This window comes from Cervus elaphus, chromosome 23 (assembly GCF_910594005.1).
Source record: "Cervus elaphus chromosome 23, mCerEla1.1, whole genome shotgun sequence".
Classification (NCBI taxonomy): Eukaryota; Metazoa; Chordata; class Mammalia; order Artiodactyla; family Cervidae; genus Cervus; species Cervus elaphus.
Window position 1 is genome coordinate 63495438 of NC_057837.1, and position 22967 is coordinate 63518404.

The 22967-nt window shown below is 49.8% G+C and overlaps 2 protein-coding genes across 2 annotated transcripts in view; one reads left to right on the forward strand and one right to left on the reverse strand.

Moving 5' to 3' along the window:
• Window positions 1-461: 461 nt before the first annotated feature.
• On the forward strand, window positions 462-2237 carry MAP1LC3A (microtubule associated protein 1 light chain 3 alpha). Its single transcript, XM_043883601.1, has 5 exons — window positions 462-764; window positions 1075-1130; window positions 1215-1321; window positions 1624-1793; window positions 2072-2237. Exons 1-4 carry the CDS (start codon window positions 725-727, stop codon window positions 1784-1786), a joined length of 366 nt encoding a protein of 121 aa, XP_043739536.1. The 5' UTR covers window positions 462-724; the 3' UTR covers window positions 1787-1793; window positions 2072-2237.
• Window positions 2238-2448: 211 nt separating this feature from the next.
• The window catches only part of PIGU (phosphatidylinositol glycan anchor biosynthesis class U), a 96931-nt gene continuing 76412 nt past the window's right edge, over window positions 2449-22967 (reverse strand). The window contains exons 11-12 of the mRNA XM_043883600.1: window positions 17466-17608; window positions 2449-2875 (exon numbers count right to left, since the gene is read on the reverse strand). Of these exons, the coding sequence (XP_043739535.1) occupies window positions 2762-2875; window positions 17466-17608 (257 nt within the window). The 3' untranslated portion in view covers window positions 2449-2761. The remainder of the gene's footprint in view (window positions 2876-17465; window positions 17609-22967) is intronic.

The following is a 22967-nucleotide window of genomic DNA, read 5'->3' on the forward strand; positions in this document are numbered from 1 at the left end:
TTTTTCAATTCTAGAAATTCCACGTAAAACTTTCACATTCCTTTTTAATGTCTTGCTCCAAGTGTCTTCATGTGTTAATCCCCCACCCCGACCACCACCTTTATCTTTCTCTTAACCAAGAACTCCACAAAGGCAAGGACGTTTGTTTTAGGGCTGTCATCCCCAGTGCCTCCTACCGTCCCCGGAACGGAACAGGCTGTGAGCGCCGTCAGATGACACAATGACAGTGGGGACAGGAGGATGCTGTGCCGCAGCCCGGCCCCGCCCCTCCCGCCGGCGGAGCTCCGAGTCTGCTCCCCCAGCCGCCTTGGCCTCACAGGAACTACAGCCTCCCCTCAGACCCGGCCTTAGAGAGACGGCGCCCCTTCGCTCCCGCCCCTGCGCAGGCCGTGACGTCACGGGACTGTGACGCGCCCTGGGAGCCCCGCCCCTTCGCGGCGCGGGGCCGGGAATACAGGCTCTCTGCGCCGTGACGTCACGGGTCCGGGCGGGTGGATTTTGCGTCGGCCCAATGGGAGAGGCGCGCCGGCCTCCCCTTTAAGGAATGTTGTGACCTGACGTCACCCGGGCGAGTTACCTCCCCGAGCCGCCGCCGCCGGGCTCAGCGCTAGCCCCGGAGCCCTTGTGCGCGAGGCGCGGAGCCCCCGGAGCCCCCGGACCGCAGCCACATCCCTGCGTCGCGCGCCCCGGAGGTCCGGCCTGCGCGCCCCGCCGGGCCGGCGCGATGCCCTCAGACCGGCCTTTCAAGCAGCGGCGAAGCTTTGGTGAGGCCCAGCGGGCGATCTGCGAGCGCGGGGTAGGGGCGTGGGGGTTGGGGGTGTGGGCCGACCGACCCGACTGCCGCAGGTGACGTCAGCTCCGTGACGTCAGGCTCGGGCTGGACCCCCGGGCTGGGAAGCCTGCTAGGGCCTGGGCCGGGGCCTCTGCCTCCCATCTCTGTGTTGTGCCTGGGCTGTGGGGCCCGACGGCCCCGGGGGCGGGAGCTTCGAGGAGGCGGGGCGGGGTCGGGGCCGCCCCTCGGGTACCCGCGGGGCGGAACCTCGGCCCGGCCTCATCCCCGCCTGCTGTCCGTAGCCGACCGCTGTAAAGAGGTGCAGCAGATCCGCGAGCAGCACCCCAGCAAAATCCCGGTGAGTCCCGCCGCCCCCTCCCATCCCGGCCCGACCCAGGCCCGAACTCGGGCTCACGCGTCCCCCACCCCACCCCGCTCCCAGGTGATCATCGAGCGCTACAAGGGTGAGAAGCAGCTGCCGGTCCTGGACAAGACCAAGTTTCTGGTCCCGGACCATGTCAACATGAGCGAGTTGGTCAAGATCATCCGGTGAGCGGGCAGCAGCTGTCAGAGGGGGACTTGGGTTCTGCGGGGATCAGGCAGGGCGCTGGGTCTTTCAGCGAAGGAAGGGGTGGAGGTGGGGCATGGGACCGGGAGCTGGGTCCCTGTTCTGGGGAGGTTGGGAAAGGTCAAGGTCAAGGCTGGGGTCAGTGTCCAGTCAGAGGTAAGCGCCTCTAGAAGGGCCTGGGATGGGTGTGAAATGGAGGATCAGGGTCATTTTGGGGAGGGGGTCGGCTGCGCTCCCCAACAGCCAGGCCCCTCACTGTGTGCTTGCCTCCCGCCCCCCTCAGGCGCCGCCTGCAGCTCAACCCCACTCAGGCCTTCTTCCTGCTGGTGAACCAGCACAGCATGGTGAGCGTGTCCACGCCCATCGCGGACATCTACGAGCAGGAGAAGGACGAGGATGGCTTCCTCTACATGGTCTACGCCTCCCAGGAAACCTTCGGCTTCTGAGCCAGCAGTAGGGGGGGTTGGCTTGGGCATGGGGGAGGGGGGCCTGTCAGGCTCTGCCCAGGGAGCTCCTCGCAACTGAACTGAGCTGCCTCTGCCTCTGCCCCTGGTGGGTGGGGCAGAGGTGCCACCTCCTAGCCAGGGGGTACCAACTGCACCTCCTCTGCCCCTGGGTGGATCCTGGCCCAGTTATGTTAGGGGGTTGCTCTTCTGGGTGCTGGCTGGGATTGGGGAGAGTGGGGAGCAGCCCCCAGCACCCCTGCTCTGTGTGGTTTGTCTTTTTTTTAGGCCCCTGCCTGTCTGCCCATCTGCCCCTCCCCGACCTGAGGCGCTGCCCCTCCTGGACCTGCCCACCCCTAAAGGACTGGCCCTGGGCTCACCTGGTCTTGATGTGGTGTATGGATCTGTGGTCACTGTCCCTCTGCAGAATAAAGATTGCTCAGGCCTGCCTGGCCCTCTGCCTCCAGCTGCTTGGGGACTGGGGAGGGCTGGGGGTGGGGAGAGGACCGCCCCACACTATTTTTGGCGGGCGGCACACAGACCTGTGTTCTGTGGACTCAGAGATCTCAGGAGACCCACACCTGTGTGTAGTGCCCCGCTGCAGTATTATGGGTCACGCCCACCCCTTCCAAGAGCGCAGTGTGGATCCAGGGTAGACGTTTTCATAACAAAAAACATTTATTAAGTAGCCACAACCTAACAAACCCTGCTCACCTGCTTCATCCCCTTTCCTGCTTGGGAGGGAGGGCTCCTTGGTATGTAGAGCCACAAAGTGGCGATCCAAGGGGAGATGCTCCTGGTGACTCCCCCCATGGACCTTGCTGCTGGCCTTGGCTCCTCACTGGTACCAGTAGTCACCCTGGACTCAAACCTCATCTGCCCTTGGACTTGCCTACTGGCAACTCTGGTTAGAGGGCTTGGCCCAGCTGCTGGCCCTTTTCACCCCGAAAGTCTGTGCAGCCTTGTGCCCAGCCAGGCCTACTTGAGCACAAGCATGGCCTCCGTGCCGTCCTTGGCGGTCAGGTAGAGGCCGTGTGTGAGGTAGTACTCGCGCCGCAGGAAGGCATAGAAATAATCGGAGATGAGCAGGATCTGGGGGGAGAGAGAGGTTGTGAGAAGCTTCATGATACCTGCCCCTGAACCTTGAGTTGCTGAGAGGCCAGGCTGGTGTTGGGGAGACGCTGCCCAAGGAACCCCCCACCTCAGGGCATATGCTTGACCCCACAGGGTCTCACTGGCCCCTCAGAAGTTGCTCTACCTCCTCCACCATGATCTTCCACCCCAAGCCCTGGCCTCAGCTCTACACTGGTGCCCCTCTATCTCACCTGGGTGCCCACTGGGCCTTTCACCCCAGCCGTATCCCCTGTCAAACCTGCTTCTCCCACTGGGAACCTATATCCCCCATCTTCCATTCAGGTATTCAGGCCACAGAATCAGCAGACTCATCTCTTCCCCACACCAAGCCCCCAAGCCTGTTGCTTCTGTTTCTGTCTGTCCCCACAGATATCACCCTGGACAAAGCCACTGTCATACAAACAGCAGTAGTCTCCTCCTGCCCCACCCTAGCAGCAGAGGTTGCTTTTCAAAACACAAATCTGGTCATGCTGCTTCCCAGCTTAAGGCCTTGTAAAGGTGCTCCACGGCTCTTCGGGTGAAGATCAAACACTCTGGGGCTCCCAAGCCTTGCACCTGGTGTGTCTGCTTCAGCCTCTCCCGTGTTCCACCTCACTCAGCTCCAGCCACACTGGCCTCTTCCCTCCCAGTGCCGGATCTTTGCTGTTTCCTCCGTCTGAAATGTTCTCTTTCCCTTTCATCTCGTCAACACCTGCTTTCCCTTCAGGCTCAGAAAGGATCACTTCTTCAGGGAAGCCTCCCTCACACCCCAGATTGGGTCTTGAAACCATTAACTTCTATGGTACCACAGACCCATCCAAATTGCAGTTCTACCTTCATCGGTGTGACTTCCTGATGACCGTGGCTCCTCCCCTGGCCTGGGCAGGGTCCAGAGCGATTCTGCCATCACGGTGTCTGTGCCTGGCTTGGTCTGTCTGTCCTCTCCGGGCCCCAGAACTGACAGGGCCCTAGCAGCGCAGTCCACCAGCCCTGAAGTGAACAGGGATTTGCCAAGGCCCCCGAACCTTGGACCTGCAGTCTTACAATTCCATTCATCCCAAACTCCCAGGACCTCTGGTGCCTGAAACAGGACAGATGTGGGGAGAGGGGCTCCCCCTCTGCAGACACCACCAGTTCTCAGGCACTTAAAAGCCTTTCAGACTATCCGCACCAGCAACCTCAGCACAGATGGGGAGGTGTAAACCCAGAGCTAGAGGAACACCTGGCTAGGGCCTAAAGGCAAGTCAGAGGTGGGCGGTAGAGCCTGGGGGTCTCAGCCTCTGACCCCCCAGGCCCCTGTCCTGGAAAGCCTCCCTCACATGTGGGCAAGAAAGAGCACAGAGGGGTCTGGAGGAGGCCCTCGGAACCCACAACATCAACGGCCTCAGGACCATGACCTGCCATTCTGTCACCGCAGGAACTCATCTGGAAGGCTGATGGAACCCATCTTACAGATGAGGAAACTGAGGCACCAAGAATTCAGTAGTTGGCCTAAGGCTGTACTGGGAGAGCTGGGCTGGTGGTCATCACCCTGCAAGGTGATACACCTGGGCCCCAGCGTGCAAAAGGCCCAGAACCCTGCCACTGAGGCTGTCAGAGCAGAGGCCCTGAGGCCTTGTCCCATAACTGCCCGTGGGGCACAGTTACCACGGCAAAGGCAGTCCTCACCCCCGCAGTCACTTTCTCACCCAGGTCCAAGTGCCTGGGGAAGGGGCGCCTGGAGCCGGTGGGGACTGATCCCTGAGCCAGGTCAGGTGACGGCAGGTGCAGAGAGTCACAGTTCATAACAAAAGTCCAATGTCACACATAATCAACTGGCCAGACAGGAAGTCAAAATACTAGGTTATTAGTTTGAACCATATGAAACTGCCATTTATGCAGATCAAAAGTGGTTGAGTATTAACAATTTCATATGATTCAACTTAATATAAACTGGAAGAAAATCAAGAAAGAGTAGTAATCAGAAGTACCAGAGCAAATAAGGAGCTATTCTTTCTCCTTATAAGCCTAAACTTTGTAAATTATATATTCAAGTTATGGTGATAAAAATTAAAATCCAATTTAAAACAGTCAATAAATGACTGAATAAATAAATAAATGGAGAATTCTTTTTGGAATCCTTTCAAGAGAATTCCAAATAATATATGTAGAGACTCTCCCCTTAGGAGGAGGAATTTAATTCTTACTCACTTGTCACCCCCTGCCCCCGAGCTTAGGGTAGACTTTGTGACTCACTTCCAAAGAACAGGGAAAAGAGAAAATAGCAACTCTGCACTGGAGAAGCCTGGCAAATACTATCTTAACCAAACGATGAAGGGTAAACAGCATGAAGTGTGGCTAGTGTATACTGCCTGAGCTTTCCAAAAACCTTAAATGTGGCCTCATGATAAGAAAAGCATCAGACAAACCCAGAGGGGACACTCTTCCGGGATACCTGGCCATGATACCTCAAGGCTGTCTGTGTCACGAGAAATTAGCAAAGAGAGTGGGAGCAGAGGACACAGGGGAGATGTGACAACTGCATGTAGTGTGGTACTGGGGGCTTGATCCTGGGAGAAAAAGACGACATTACAGGGAAAGCTGGTGAAATCCACATCAGATCTGGGGTTTGGTTAGTCAACAGACTAACAGTTACCAGGGTCAGTTTCTTGGTTTGGACAAACATACCATGGTAATGGGGCTTCCCCAGTGGCTCAGTAGTAAAGAACCTGCCTGCTAATGCAGGAGACATAAGAGTCATGGGTTTGATCCCTGGGTGGGGAAGATCCCCCGGAGGAGGGCATGGCAACCCACTTCAGTATTCTTGCCTGGAGAATCCCCACAGACAGAGGAGTCTGGTGGGCTACAGTCCATGGGGTTGCAAAGAGCTGGACATGACTGAAGCGATCGAGCATGTACGCACTGTGGTAATATAAGATGTTAACATGGGAAACTGGGTAGGGGGCATATGGAAATTCTCTGTACTATAAATTTATTCCAAAATTTAAATATTTTAAAAAGCAATGTATTATTGTTATATGCAACAACATAAATGAGCCTCAAAAATATCTTGCTGACTGAAAGAAGGCTTCAGGAAATGTATGTGAAGATTTGTGTTTTTCCATTAATAAAGGAAACTGAAGATGACTCGACGAAATGGAAAAGTATCTCATGCTCTTGGATTGGAAGAATTAATATTGTTAAAATGGCATGCTACCCAAAACGATCTACAGATATAATGTGATCCCTATCAAATTACCCATGACATTTTTCACAGAACTAGAACAAATAATCCTAGAATTTATATGGAACCACGAAAGACCCAGAACTGCCAAAGCAATTCTGAGGAAAAAGAACAAAGCAGGAGGCATAACCATCCTTCAGATAATACTATGAACTGACTTCAGATAATACTATGAAAGTTACAATAATCAAAATGTCATGATACTATCACAAAAGAAGATATGGATCATAGAATAGAAAGCCTAGAAGTAAATCCACACACCTCCAATTAATTTTCAACAAAGGAGGTGAGAATAATCAACGGGGAAAAGACAATCTCTTCAGCAGGGGTGTTGGGAAAGCAGGACAGCTGCATGAAATCAGCAGTAAGAACACATCCTCCCACCATACACAAAAATAAACTCAAAATAGCTTAAAGACTTAAACATAAGACATGACACCATAAAACTGGAACACAGGCAACATTCTCTGACATAAATTGTGCCAATGTTTTCTTAGGTCAGTCTCCCAAGGAAATAGAAATAAAAGCAAAAACAAACAAATGGGACCTAATCAAGCTTATAGGTTTCTGTACAGCAAAGGAAACCATAAACAAAATGTAGAGACAACCTACAGAATGGGAGAAAATATTTGCCAATGATGTGACTGACAAGGGCTTAATTTCCAAAATATACAGCTTATACAGCAACCCAACTGAAAAATGAGCAGAAGGACTAAACAGACATTTCTCCAAAGACGACATACAGATGGCCAACAGGCACATGGAAAGATGCTCAACGTCGCTAATTATTAGAGAAAAGGAAATCAAAACTACTATGAGATATCACCTCACACTGGTCAGAATGGCCACCATTAAAAAGTCCACAAATAACAAATGTTCTGGAGAGGGTGTGGAGAAGAGAACCCTCCTATACTGTTGGTGGAAATGGAAGTTGGTGCAGACACTATGGAAAACAATATAGAGCTTCCTCAGAAAACTTAAAAACAGAGCTGCCATATGATCCAGCAATTCTGCTCCTGGGCATATATCCAGAAAAAAACCTATAATTCAAAAAAGATACATATCCACAGCAGCACTATTCCCAATAGCTGAAACGTGGAAACAACCTTAATGTCCATGGATAGATGAACAGGTACAGAACACACACATAAACAGAGTACTACTTGGCCAAAAAAAATAAAGAACCAAGTAATGCCCATTTGTAGCAACATGGATGGAACTAGAGATCATTATACTAAATGAAGTAAGTCAGAAGAAAAAGACAAGTATCATATATCATTTATATGTGGAATCTAAAATATGACACACATGGACTTCTCTACAAAACAGAAACAGACACACACATAGAGAACAGACTTGCAGCTGGCAAGAGGGTGGTGGGGGAGGGGCTGAGTGGGAGTTTGGGGCTAGCAGAAGCAAACTGTTATATATAGAATGGAATGACAAGGTCCTACTACACAGCACAGGGAACTACATTCAATATCCTGTGATAAACCACAATGGAAAAGAACAAAGACAGGGACTTCTTTGGTGGTCCAGCAGCTGAGACTCCACGCTTCCACTGCAGGGGCACGGGTTCGATCCCTGGTCAGGGAACTAAGATTCTGCATGCCACATAGCAGCCAAGGGGAAAAAAATGTATATAACGGAATCACTTTGCTGTACAGCAGAAATTAACACAATATTGTAAATCAACTATATGTCAATAAAAATTTTTAAAAAGATTTGTGTTTTTCATTGTATGTAAATTTCACATAAGAAAAATACAAATAAGTTTTGAGCTCTGGTTAATGACACACATGCTGAAATACTTGGCAGGAAATGTACTGATGTCTGTATTTCACTTTGAATACATTACAGAAATAGATGGATTGAGAAATGGATCATTTGTGATCACCCAAGTATAGGAAAATGGTAATGGTGAAGTCCAGGTGGTAGGTATACAGGTGTTCAAGGTTAAATCTTTCAACTTTGCTTGTATGTGTGAAACTTTTCATAATAAAGCATCAGGGGAGGGTGGTGTGAGGGACAGAGTCCTGCGTGTTGGCTTGGTTTTTTGGAATCGAAGGTCACTAGTCCTGAGTGGGTGCCCTGCCCTGCCCCCAGGGTGAGGGCATGTCGGGGACACACTGGCCCGGAGGCTCTGAGCTCTCTGAGGGAAGCCCCCAGCTGTCATAGGCTGGCTGAGAAAGCCTCGTCTGACCTCAAGGCTTTCCATGTGGGCTGAGGAGAAGGGATTTCCCTGAGGCCCTGGGATTCAGCCAACACCGTATCTGCAGCACCCCTTTGCCCCATCTGAGCAGGGCAAGTTGGGAGAGGAGCCTGGCCAAGTCGGTGGCTGTGTGACCCTGTGTGAGTCACTCCCCACCTCCCTACGCGGCACTGTCCACGTATGTAAAATGAACGATAAACTCTAGTTTATTCCTTAAAACGGTGGCCCCCCTGGTCCCTGCTCTGTCCCTCTGGGCTGCCAAAGACCTGAAGAGCAACCCATTCTTTTTTTTTTTTTAATCTTTTAATGGCTTTAATTTGAAAACAAAAGTGAAAAATGTTTTTATGGCATATGAAAACCTGGTTGTGGGTAGTTCCCTGGTGACCTAGTGGTGGCCTGGGTTCAACCCCCTGGTCAGGGGAACTGAGATCCCACAAGCCGAGCAGCACGGCCACAAAAACCCCCAAAAACCGAGCTGCAGAATTTCCAGTTCATTACCTGAAAGTGAGAATTACACCATGTAGGAACTGAAGGCTTTCTAAGGTAGTTAGTGGTTAGAACTGCAGAGGTCAGTGTCTGAGCGAGGAGAAAAACACCTAGTGCTGATAACGCTGTCCATTGCAATATTTTATTCTTCTTAATAAAAACGCTGATACTACTCAGGCATTAATTTAAGTACTTCACATGTGTTAAAACAGTTACTTCTTGCAATAAACCTTCATGGTAGGTACATTTTAATTATCCCATCTTAGAACAAAGAAACAAAAGGTTCTTCAAGTAACTTGGCCAAAGTCGTACAAGCAGCAAGTGTCAGAGGCAGGCTCCGAACCCAGACCATCGGGGATCAGACACCACACGCTGACCCACGCTGCTGGAGCCGCTCTGCTCTAATGGAGCAGCCTGTTAAAGCCGCCCTCAGTGACCACAGCTGAGCCCCTTGGCCTCATTTGCCATCAACCACCAGGTGCCACCAATTTCCCTCAGAATTCCAACTCAGCTCAAAGGCCTCCCTCATCCTCCTGGCCCCTGAGGGGTCACACACACACACACACTCACTCAGACTCTCTCTCATACACACACACACACCCCCCACGAGAGCCCCTCACTTGCCCGCTCAGAAGCCTCCAGTGCCCCCCTCTCCCCGCGCTACACCTGCATGTCCCCGAAGCCCTGAACACAGCTAGGGCCACACCTTGGTGCCTCCTGCGCACACCCCGCCCCTGGGCTGGGATGATCTTTCCCCCAAAGGGCTCCTTCTCATCCCTGGAGAGGCAATGTCTCCATCTCCCACCCCCAGAGTCTTCCCCCAACCCCCAAGCTCAGTTACTCGACCCCTGAAGTGAAGTCACTTCCCATTGCCTCCCCCCCCAAACAGGGTGGCATCTGCTCCAGCTCTGGGACCCCAGACCCAGCATGCGGCTGGCATCCTGGGAGCGGTTTGTTGATCCCGATCCCTTGGCACTGCCCCTGTGAGGGTTCAGTCAGACCACATTCCTCTCACTGGCAGCTCTGGGTCATGACGAAGATACAGACAGACAGACAGTCGTGCTGAGTGGCTTGTAGGATATTAGTTTCCTGACCAGGGATCGAATCCAGGCCCTGGCAGTGAATGCACCGAGTCCTAACCACCGGACCAGCAGGGAATTCCCAGAAGATGAAGATTTAATGGGGCAGCTTATAAAAGGTGGCTGAGGACAGAGTGGGTAGATCAGAAGTGGTATGAAATGGTCAGAACACGCTCCACTACAGGGTGGGAGTGAGGAGAGACCAGGAAACCAATACCCGAGTATCTGCCCTGGGCCGGGTCCTCTAACAATAAGCACATCAGTGGCTCAGCAGGTAGAGGACCTGCATGCAATGCAGGAGACACAGGGGATGCGGGTTTAATTCCTGGGTCAGGAAGATCCCCTGGAAGAGGAAATGGCAACCCACTCCAGTATCCTTGCTGGGAAATCCCATGGGCAGAGGATCCTTTCAATCCCATGGGGTTGCAAGAATCGGACACGACTGAGCAACTAATACACACACACTCAGGAACTGTCACAATACCCTGGGGCAGGGCTTATAAGCCTCAGAGATGAGCAGACTCAGAGGTTAAGGGTCTTGCCCGGGATCACGGGGGAGTAAGTGACACGTTGGGGCTGCAGTGTCTATCCTGCCGGTCTGAGGCTCAAACTCTAGTCCATCCTGGCCCTCACAACCCTTCTCAGGGGTCTGCACCTACACATGCTGGGTCCTGCTGTGGCCCTGTGCTCACGTGTCATATCCACTAGGCCCAGAGCTGTGCTCCCAGTTCACAACTGTGTCACTGAGCCAAGGAGACAGTTTCTTGAGAAAAGACAAAACGAGCATGAGACATCAGAGTCAGCAATTAAGGCAGCGTGTCTAGAAGCCATGGGGCTCAGGATGGCAGCCAGGCCAACAGCCCTGGGCTGCAGTGTCCTGGAGAGGCAGATGCTGTCACCCCGAGCATGTCCCGGTTCCCCAGGTCTCACTTGTGTTGGGGATGCCAACACCGGACAGCCACGACTAGGGGAACTCCCGTGGCTGTCATCGCCAGCAATCACAAGGCCTCAGCCCCCACCCTTGCTGCCTGGGATCTAGGAAACGGGGAGTAAGAGGAGCCGAGGGCCGACTTGTGGAGCTGCATGGGGCTGAGGTGTGACCCGCCAACTCAGGCCTGAATGGACAGGCATGGGAGGAGATGGTGGGGAAACGGCCCCACCCTCTAAAGTTCTAAAGATGCAAAACAGTAGGGAAATCACTGGATCTCAGCCTCAGGGTTGTGAAGGTCACAAAGGTAGATCATAGCTGGTTAGGAAGGCAGTTATCATTTAGGTGGCACTTTCCAATTCATCCAAGGTTTCCCCACTCACTTCCATATTCTCCACTCATGACCCCCTTCCAGGCTGGGGACACTGAGGCTACCAGCTGCTCTCTCCAGGTCTCAACAGCCAGCTCCCTGTGCTCCAGATTCCAGTTCACACCCCTGATCTCTTCCCTTCCTGGCAAAGGGAGGTTTTCAGAGCATGAGTCTGGTCTCAGTTATCTTCACTTCAGACCAACAGCTCAGCCTGGCCCTCAGCATGACTTGTGGCTCTGACCACGGCTGTCTTGAAATGGCCTCATTCCCTATCAGGTGGCATGTGCTGGTCCTACAGAACTGCATTCCACACCAGCTCCCTCACAGGCTCTCACCCCAGGCCTCACCGCCCAGAACCTGGTTTGAACCTAGCACATCCTGCAGGACTCCACTTAGAGGCATCCTCCCAGAAGAAGCGTCCTTAACCACCAGCTCTGAGCTCCCCAGGCCCCGTCTACCCTATTCACAGCACAGTCACCCGGCCCTGGCCCCGCCCATTTCCTTTTCTTTCTCTCCCACAGACAGCAGAGCTTCTGGGAAGCAGGGCTGTGTCTCACATACCCCTAGCAGAGTGCCTGGCACCTAGTTAATATTTACAAATCAACCAACTAGGCACGAAGTTATGTGACTTGCCCAGGGCCAGTGAGCTGGGCAGGGAGGGGGCTGGGAGGCACTGTGGAGTTCCTGTTGGCCTTGACCCCCCTGTACTCAGTCCGGGCTTTTTCTGTCACTCTGGTTGTGTGGGTAAGAGAGGGAAGGGGAAAGGGCCTATGGAAGACAAGTTTGGGATGCTGAGTGTTAAGTCTGAGGATGGGAGGGACAAAAGAATGAGCTAAGACGTTGACAAAATGCCACCAGCTGAGGAAAGAGAGCACCCATGCACATATAGCTGGACAAGGACGAGGGCTCCAGCCTGGGTCACTGGCACCTCATGTCAGGAGGAGCAGATCTTCCAGCCAGGGCCACATACAACCACAAGAAAGAACCCGACAGTCCCCCGTCTGTCCACAAACGCAGGCGCCACATCACTGGACCACTAGCGATCTGCACAACCCATCCCCACACTTTTTCTCACTGGGGAAGGCAGATTCCCTTCCCCAGAAGGACACACAGGACTGAATGAGCTTCCACATGTGTGAAAAAGGAAAGATCATGGAGATGTTTCATTAAAAAGAAAAAAAAAGTCATACTTTCATCATGCTGCCAACAATAAAACACACACACAAATAAAACTCCTCCATGAGCAGACGAGGTCATGTCAACACACAGGGAAAGGTCCAGGAGGCTGGACAAGCATGTGATCCAGAAGATTAAAGGGATCACTTGGGCTTGCTCCCCAATAAGAGCTCTTTCAACATGAGCCACTATTAATCATAACTCTAGGGGAAGATTTCCTTATGTTACCTGTTTTTAAGTCGAATTAGGGCAAGTGGGACACCTTACCTTCCTCTTAAAACAGCTATATTTAAACATTCCTTTTTGTTTACATGTAATCTGGCTCAGCGGTAAAGAATCCACCTGCCAATGCAGAAGACTCGGGTTTGATCCCTGGGTCAGGAAGATCCCGTGCAGAAGGAAACGGCAATCCACTCCACTCTTGCCTGGGAAATCCCATGGGTAGAGAAGCCTGCTGGGCTAGTCTGTGGGGTCGCAAAAGAGTCGAACACAGCTAAAGCGACTAAACAACAAATCCTAGATGACAACATTATCCTTCTGCTGGTCTCTGAACTGCAGAAAAAAAGGGTTTTTAAAAAAAAAGAGAGAAAGCAGATTGCTCTCTTTCCCTTGGTCTCTAGGTCTGAGTGCTTCCTTAGGAATTTGTTCTGGGTATTTGAAGAGCACCTTGCTCATCCTGGCTCCCATGTCAACATGTGTCACCATACAAATCCTCTCACCCTGCCCCACCAGAGGTGAGGTCATCACCTGCAACTGGGAGGTCACTTGCTGAAGGTCATACAGTGGCAGAGTGGGGGGACCTCAGTCAATCTATCCATCTAATCTCTCCTTCTTCTCTGACACGTGTACGTGTAAGACACAGACACACCTCTTGTGTACCTATGGATGGTTTCCTGTTGTCATTTCCTGGTTACTGACTCTCAGGCACAATAATGATCAGCAAATGATCTGTGCCACAGGCTAAAAAATACTTCATGGCCCTGAGGAAAGGATGGGGCCTAAGTCACTAGTTTACCTGCCAGTATCATAAATAATTACTGATGATTTGTTCTATTATGAAACATGGAACTGACCAACTCAAACAGAGCAGGATTTAAAATCTTCAGGCTGAGATGCACTCTACATTCAGCTCCAGACTCAGCAATGATGGGCCGGACACCTGCTGAAAATCCATACTCATGTGGTTCCTAGGACAGCTTTGCTCTGTCTTGCCCAGAGAGGGGAGAATAAAGACCAGGTGACTATCAGGCACTGCTGCAGGTAGAAGAGCTGGGAAGAGCAGGCTGAGGGACACCCTCCGAATGCCACAGAGCTCACCAGAAGCACTAACTGTAGGTCAGACGGAGGCTGCACTGGCTAGGGCTATGGATGACATGAAGGGGCTTCATTGGCCATTGAGACCAGGATCTGGCAGGAGCGGGACAGAGCTGCCACCCCTTGACCTTAGCCAGTGGGGGTGACCTGGCCCCCACTCTGCCCACCTCCCCTTCCTTCTGAGTCTGGAAGGCCCAGCCCCTACTCTTGTCCCCTAAGGCTTTCCCTGACCACTCAACAGGAAAGTTGCTCTCTTTGGATTCCTACAGTGGTTATACTCTGCACATTTGGCCATTAATCACATGATATTCTCCCTGGCTCTCTTTGGTTCATTCAGTCATTCCACAAATATCTGCTAAACAACTGCCCTGTGCCAAGCACTGACGGGGTGGCCGGGGACCCTGCAGTGGGTAGGAGGTGGATTTCTGCCTTTGTGAAGCTCACAGGCTGGCGGGGGAGGCAGAGGGAGAAGCAGGTAAATTATGCAGAGTTATAAACTGGGTAAGTGCTATGAAGAAAACACACAGAATGCCAAGACAGAGACTGTGGGGCAGGGAAACCTCACAGAAGCTCTCTCTGGGGAGCTGACATTTAACTACTATGAACTTCTAAATGTCCATTTGCACTTTGCAGCTCCCAACAGGCTGGAGGGCAGGGGAAGCAGACCCTCACAACGAGCGCTCTCATAGCTCAGTTTGTGCTCTGGGACAAGAATGTGACTCTAAGGTGCTTTGGTGAGTAAGTGCCCCCTCTGACACGCCCCTTGAGTGATCCGGCAATGGCAGCAACAACAAAGCCCGAAGCCAGCAGTCCCAGGAAGCATTTGACCCAACAGACCTGTCTCTGGCTCAGAGCACAGATCCCAGACCAAGGAGGTCGACGAAACAGGCGTGCTGGATGCCTGAACAAACAGCCAGCTTCCAGACACCTGGCCCACTGCCAGGAGGCCTGGAGGCTGGCATGATCTGTCTAAAGGGCAACTTGGCAAAATCTGCCAAAACATACAATGCTTACGCCCTCTGACCCAGTAAATCCCATCACCTGGAATCTATCCTAGAAAATACTGGCATGTGTGCGCAAGAGTATGTGAGGAAATACGCAGGGTTCTTCCATTTATAACACCAAATCAACAGAAGCAACGTCAATGTCCATCAGTGGTGGCCTACCAGTCACAGAAATCATAGGACATCCTGCCACAGAATGGGTATCACAGAGCCGTTTAAAAAAAAAAAAAAAAAAGTGATCTCAAGGTAAAATTATTAAGTGGAAAAACAGCCAGTTAAAGAACAGTACTCAGCGTGGGATGTCTTTATGTTTGCATGTGGACTTACAGCTGTATGTTAACACACAGAGGAAGCCTGCAGACACACATCAAACTGATTCTAACAATCACATCTGCCACAGGGCAAGAAGAGATGCAGGCTTTACTTTACATCTCACATGCTTCTATTTTGTCGTCTTTTCCCCAGCAGTAATGAATTCACTCATATGATTAAAAATGCATTTTAAAGAGGTTTTTTTTTTTAAGATAAAGTTCAATGCCAAGAGATCAATCTAGTGTTTCTCCATAGCTCAGCCTCGAACACTCTCCAACCAATTGGCCTTGGTTCCTACCTCTAACCACTTTCTCCTTTTTCCAACAATTCAGTTTCTCCTGGCTTTGTGGCACCTGACGACTTGTAGACATTTCCCATAACATTTTCAGACATCGTTTTCTCATTAAGACAGCCACAGGACAGAAAGCTGTTATCTGGAAAGTTCCATGGATACTTCATAACCACTGCAACTGTATTCCTGACCCACAGTGACCTGACGACCTGACAACAAGCTGTGGACTATTTCAGTGGATGCCAAGCCCCCCAGAGGCCCAGGGCAGGCCCCATGCCAGTCATCACTTTCAAAGGAAAAGGAAGGGGATTTTAGCAAGACAGATGAGCCAGAACAACTTTTTGGATTTCTTCAAGGTACTTTAAGAAGTTTGCAGCCTGCAGATTTCTGCTTGCATGGACAGAGGCAGGAGGTGCTGAGTATCCACCACCAGTAACCTGTCTGTGTGACAGGCAGAACAGATCCCCTGGCTTGCTCCCATCCAGTCTACAGAGCTCTCCATCTCTCTTCCTGCTGTGCACAAGCTAAGATAAATAGCCAGGCTGGACATAAGTTGTCCAAAAACGTCCATGCAGGAAATACCAGACCCATCACTCATTGCAAGAGCCCTAACTCCCTTCTTCTTTCCCAGAAGCTAACCTTGGAGGCAAAAAGTCTCCGTGGGGATTATTCACTGGCATCACTGGTCTCTCTAGCGAGCTGTGCTTCCCATTAGTCCATTATGCACAGGAAATGCGAGGCTGTGCCAATGGCAATTGAAATGGTGAACAGCACAAGTGATTCTCGTAAGACCTTGACAATTAGGAAACAGCTGACCTGGGGGAACACAGCATGGTGAACGAGGGGCCCTCAGAGAAGTGTGCTAGACAACCTGCAACAGAATCGTTGGAGAACTTGTTAAAAATACAAAATCCAAGGACTTCCCTCGAGGTCCGGTGGCTAAGACTCCAATGCAAGGGGCCTAGGTTTGATCCCTGATCAGGGAACTAGATCCCGAGTGCCACAACTAAAGATCTCAGTGCCGCCAAATAAAGATTAAAAAAAAAAAAATCCAATCAATACCTCTGGGAGTTGGGATCAGGGAATCTGCTTTAAAAAAAAATCAAAGCTATGTAACTGTGACAGCTGTAACATAACCACAGGACTTAAAAACACCTTAACAAGGAATCTGCATTTTTTAACAAGCTTCCTGCAATGATTCTGATGCAGAGAACCACCGCTCCATGGCCCCAAGGGAGAGGCTGTCCCCAGCTTGGAGGAAGGTCGGAGTTCCATGCTGGTCTTTCTCATTCTGGGATGCCTCTCGGCCTCCTCTCTGGCTAAATTACTTCTCTCCTAAGGACTCTGCCTTTGCTCCCGCTGCTCCAAAGTCCACAAAGTCTCCCCTCCCCACTCTCACAAACTGCTCTCACTCTGGGGGCCGCAGTCCAGGAAGTCATGGAAAGCAGAGTGTAGGGGAAGAAGCAAACTAGCCAAGATGCTGTGGTCAGGCTCTCTCACCTCACGGTCTCTCGCTCTTGCCCCACGTTTTGTAAATAATGATGTAACAGCTGAGATCACTTAGAGCCCTGCTCATGTGCATCACGAGGTACTCGTGTGGCCATAGGCTACTTCTGTTCTGTAAGTACATATAAGCTCCACCTGGAAAGCCACTGGGTTATGTGATGTTATGGCTGCTGCTGCATCTTCTGCACCAGCCAGAAGAGAATAAATGTGTCTGCAGTTCCTACAGCTCCTTGCATCCTCTTCCAGCCTCTTAGCTTGTGCCTTGCCTACCCTGGGTTCAACGAATAGTGCACACAGTGAGATACAGCGAGACAACTGGTGCTGTGAGCAGGATCAGCAATACACCAAGCCTTCCCCAAACTTGGTTCTTGGCTCCTCCAATGACCCTGGGCAATCGACAACCTCTGTGAGCCTTGGTTCCCATTTGTAAAGTAGGGATCACAGTCTCACAGGCTTGCTGCGAGAATTCAATGCAATATACGTTAGCCAAGTTCAGTTTCCCCCACCGCTCTTACTGCCCTACCTTCTCTACAGACCCTCAAGCTACTTGAGGGGAAGAAGTGCCCCTCATTCACGTCCAAACACCTGCTGGCAGAACCCAGGGCCCAGGTGGAAAGTTTGAGGCTGCTAAATGAATCCCTGTCACTGGGCTGTCCTTGACTCTTACCTGCCCAATGTTGAAGGTCAGTGTGATGGCATAAAAGAAGTTGGAGTTGGCACTTCCTGCATAAATCCAGAGATGCCACAGGACAGGGAAGAGCAGGGAGCAGATGATGATGATGCAGGCGAGGACAAATATGTTTCGCAGAACTGCAAAGAAGATGGTCACCATTAGCAGGACTACAAAGACACATGGTTACTGTTAGCCTGGTGCTGACTCTCTCTGGGTCCCTTGCGGTGATGGCCCCGCAGCACAGAGAGGCCCAGGAAAAGCTTGGTGGAGCTCAAAGTCAGAACGCCTCTGCTTCCCCACCCCAACACACACACACTCAGATGCGCACACAAGACGCAACCTCAGACCCTTGGCAATGGCTCCTTCCACCCAAAGCTGGTGGGAGGTACTAGACTTGGACTCTACCTCCGACTCTGGGCTCAGCTGGCTACAGTCAGTAATGCCGTGAATGCCTCTGGGCACTGCAAGGGGCGGGGGAACTTCAGCAAGACACTGCCCTTAAACCCCCAATCCCAGGGTGTCCATGAGTAACTCCTCTTCTGGCCCCAAGCAGGGTGCTTTCTGACCTCTGTGGATCATAGACACGAATGGCAGCACGAACTCCTCAGTGTCTCTAGGGTGCCACAGCTCAGGTCTTAGGAAACACATTTTCCATTCTCCGCAGTCCATATCTTAGGTCTCCTGCCTTGCTTTTCAAATGTCCCTCACTCTTCCTTAGATGATCTCTTTTTTCTACCCTCCCTCTTTACCATGATTCCCCCACTCCCTGAGGGAACGCAGAATCTCACCAGGGAGAAGCTCCCCCGAAGCCCCTGGGAGGACCGGCTACACAGAGTGGTCTGTGGGCAGGCCGGCAGGCAGAGTTCCACTGGGGGAAAGGCAGCCTGATAGTGGGGCACAGACCTCAGAGAGACCTTGGTTAAAATTCCTAGGGACTTTCCTGGTGGTCCAGTGGTTAAGAATATGCCCTGCAATACAGGGAATTCGGATTCACTCCACGGCTAGGGAACTAGGATCCCACATGCCACAGAGCAACCAAGCCCTCGCACTACTTTTAGAAGCCCCCCATGCACTGCATGAAGATCTGGCAAGCGACAGTGAGACCTGATGAAGCCAAATAAATAACTTAAAAAAAAAATTCTTGCTCTTCCAGCAAGTTTCTCAGAATTTCAGCTTCCCCATCTCTAAAATAGGGCTAAAATGCCTACTTCATGGAGTGTTCCATGAATTAAACAAGTTGTGGAAAAGCTAGCAAGGATGTATTACTGTGTGTTTTCTATTGCCATGGTAACAAATGATCACAAACTTAGTGGCTTAAACAATATAATGCATTGTCTTACAGTCTGGAAGGACGGAAGTCCACAGGCTCTGGTGGCTCTAGGGGAGAATCCACTTGCTGGCCTTTGCAGCACCGGGAGGCTGCCGGCACTTCTGGCTCAGGACTCCCATCTTCAACCAGCAATGTCGGATTGAGTCCTTCTCATGTCGTATCATTATGGCCTCCTCTTCTGCCTCCCTCTTCCACTTTTTTTTTTAACGGACTTTAGTTTTTAATATATGTGCTGCCGAAGTGAGCACATTTAACAGACTTTAGTTTTTAGAGCAGTTTTAGATTCACAGCAAAGCTGAGTGGTACGTAGAGACTGCCCATGAACCCTCCTGCCTCTACTTATGCTCTTAAGGGCACTTGTGATTACACTGGGCCCACCTGGATAATTTAGGATACTCTCCCCATCTGAAGGCCATCTGTCATGTAAGGTGATCTAGTCACAGGTTCTGGGGATGATGAGGTGACATTTGTCGGGAGCAAGGAGGGGGCGTTTTTCTGCCTAACACAGGGGTCTCCAGACTCTGGGATCTAATGCCTGATAAGCTGAGGTGGAGCTGATATAATAGAAATGAAGTGCACAATAATGTAATGCATTATTATATACAATATATAATTATATATAACATATTTATATAATACATAATTTATATATTCTATATTACATATAAAATATATATTTTATATATTCTATATATATTTATATATTATATATATTTATAATATATATATTCTATATTATATAACCCAAACCATCTCTCCCCACCCCATCTATGGAAATTATATATAACATATATTTATATAATATGTAATTTATATATTCTATATTACATATAGAATATATATATATTTATAATATATATTCTATATTATATTATATAAACCAAACCATCTCTCCCCACCCCATCTATGGAAAACTTGTCTTCCATGAAACCAGTCCCTAGCGCCAAAAAGGTTGGGGGCCACTGACCTACCATTGTGACTTTTTTTCCCTCTTCTTAATTCAACAGGGGATGTCTGACAGTAGGATTATATATACTAATATATATATATATATATATATATATATTTGTTTCTTTATTTTATTGTATTTTTAAATAAAATAATATCATTTAAAATTAATTAATTAGAAGACTACCTTAAAAAAAAAACTGAGCAATTAATAAAAGCTTAGGTCTGATTCTCAGCAGGCACTCAGTCAATAGAGGTTCCCCTCCCCTCTCTGATCCTGACCTTCAGGAAATCCCTTCTCCAAAGTCAGAGTTCAGAGATATTTAAGAGATGGGGAAACTCCTGAACCTTAAGGCCTCTTATCTCAGCTGTACAACGACTTGGCTGAAATGCTATACTGGGGGTTCAGGCGTTGGAAAGGGGACTGGATTACAGTCAAGGTTCTCAATTCCGGTTGTAAAATGAACTCACCTGGGGAGCCCCACCCACACTACATGAATCAGTCCATAGGGGTGGGGCCCAGGCATCCATATTGGTTTCTAAAAGCATCCCTGGTGATTCCAATATGCAGCCAAAGCTGTGAACCACTGGGTCACAGTGGCAGACCTTTGCCCAATAAGAGGCCCATGCTGGTCTGCAGCAGAGACTTCACTGGTCAGTGTCACAGTGAGAATAACCAGGCCAAGGTAGTTCAGAGATCTTGTTAGAGCTGAAGGTTTTCAACTTAAGCTTCATTCTTTATTGAGTAATCACAGGTGTCTTGCTGCTGGCTGCTGTTGTTAGAAAGTCCTTTCTTTTATAAAATCGGGACAAATGGCCAATAGTTGACTGTTTTCGTGCCTTCAGTAAAATAAAAAGTTGGGAACTCTTGTCACCAGGATTTTTTTGAAATGCTAATGGTCCCTGAAATCCCATGATTTGGAAACACTGGCTTGGAGGGCTTGCAAGGTGCTCTCTTCTGATCTGAAATTTCCACACTTCTGGGTTTTCACAGCTGAGAGGTGAAAGCCTTGACTCAAGCCTCTCTGAGAACTCTCAGAGGCCTCAGTCTTGCTCCCAGAAACAGAAGTCTGGGGAGAAAGATGTGTACACTGAGAGTTATTATTAAACAAAGTTACAACCTCAAGAAAAGAGATGAAGTGAGTGACGGTCACTCAGCTGTGTCTGACTCTTTGTGATCCCATGGACTATACAGTCCATAGAATTCTCCAGGCCAGAATACTGGAGTGGGAAGCCTTTCCCTTCTCCAGGGGATCTTCCCAACACAGGGATTGAACCCAGGTGTCCAGCCTTGCAGGCGGATTCTTTACCAGCTGAGCCACAAGGGAAGCCCAGGACACGTCTATTTACCATTCCTCCACTTCTTCACTATTTACATACTTTTCTCAATGGTTCTTTCTTTAAAAAACAAAACACTCCTAATATTTTCAGAGGTTTTTTTAAAATTTTTTAAAAAAATTATTCATTTTTCTGCATTGGGTCTTCACTGCAGCAAATAGGTTTCTCTCTAGTTGAGGTGCTTGGGCTCAGTAGGCCTGAGGTATATGGATCCTAGTTCTCATACCAAGGATCAAACCTCTGTCCCTTGCACTGGAAGCTGGATTCTTAGCTTGTGGATCACTAGGGAAGTCCTTCAGTGGTTCTTTCTGATTTCCGGGTAATTATTTTGCTGAAAAGAATACACAGTATTCCTAAAATAAAACTCCTGTGGTCTGGCAGTCCAGGTGGGTCTTTGCTCCGTGTCTCCAGTCACTCTGTATTTTAGAGCCGGTGACAAGGAGGTGACCAAGTGCAGAGACTGAGACAGGGTCACACGCACCTCCTAGGGGCAATCACAAAAAGCTGTGACGATGCTTTCCTTGTGTCCTGAGGAACTGTCACCACATCCAACTGGCTTCTGGCCTGTGGTGACCTTTGCAGGACTGCGGAGCTGCTACTCACTCTTGCTGGCTGACTGGCCTGAGGATTCCAGCTATACGCCAGAGCAGATGGAGCCAGGGACCTGGGGCACAGGACGGCCTGTTCCAGCACCACAACGTTTCGGAGATGTCAGAGGTGACCAGGTGACCCTTCATCCGCTGTGCTGGGCCAGATGGAATCAGATTTCCCACCAAGTTCCCTGGGTGACTTCCTCGGATCTCTGGCTCCATTGCTGACAGACTGAAACTTCATGCAAGTTACTTTCCCTCTCTGAGTCTCAGGCATTGAGAAATAAAATTCTACTGGAAGAATCCAGTCCCATCGGGAGGGGCACAGAAGGGATTTAGGGACTTTAAAGGTCATGGTGCTGTTTCTTTTCTTAAACTAGGTGCTGGGCACATGGAAATTTATTGTATTTTTTTAATAATGACTGCATATTTTAAAATCAATATTCCTTTATCTGTATATAATAGTTAATACAAAAAAAGGAAAAATGAAGGACACACACACACACACACACACACAAAATCCAGCCCTTTGGTAACTGGCTCTTTGAGCTTGACCACTGCAGGCTGGCACAGGCCCTGCCAGCAGGCTGTTCCCTAACACCGCGCTTGTGCGTCTGTCTGACTCATCCTGGCCCCAAGCTCCGCAGAGTCCCAGATGCTGGGACTGCACTGGGGGGAGAGCCCATGTGCCTCTCCTCCCCACTGAGCAGAACACGAAAACAAAACGGTGAATGTGCGAGCAGGCATGCTGACACTGGTAACTCTCGTCTAAACTGAATTCTTAAACACATGAGAAGTCTGAGTATATTCAGCCTAGGTGTAAAGACCTCACAAAGTCTCCACTCGCACGTCCACACGACCAGGCTGAAGATGCCCTGGACAAACAGAATGACTCATAGCTGTCTTGCCCCAAACAGACACGCCAAGTCTGAGCGTTCTCTGCTGCAGGAGCTGCTCCTGGCAGCCAACGCTGTCTGTGGGCCCTTCAGACAAGCTCAACTTGCCCAGTGAGCCAGCAACAGCATTTATTAGCTCATCCAGGTTTCCGGAAACCCCATCCTTATTTTTTGTGCCTCATCACCCCAGAGGGCATAAAATAGTTCAAGTTTTGAAAAATATGTTTATTTCAATGACTCTGAGTGACTCTGGTTATCAAGCCTGAAGCTTTGATCATGAAACTATGCAGGAGACCTCCCTGTGTAATTAATACTACTAATAATAACAGTGGGGCTATTTACATTTATTCTTTCTCAGACCTCAAACACCCCTGAAAGATACTCTGACAGATGG

Bases quoted from the DNA above. Each gene is read 5' to 3' on its own strand.
- MAP1LC3A (XM_043883601.1), top strand. From the start codon at position 725: ATGCCCTCAGACCGGCCTTTCAAGCAGCGGCGAAGCTTTG. The intron at 765-1,074 runs GTGAGGCCCAGC...TGCTGTCCGTAG, and splicing joins CAAGCAGCGGCGAAGCTTTG to CCGACCGCTGTAAAGAGGTG. The intron at 1,322-1,623 runs GTGAGCGGGCAG...CGCCCCCCTCAG, and splicing joins GAGTTGGTCAAGATCATCCG to GCGCCGCCTGCAGCTCAACC.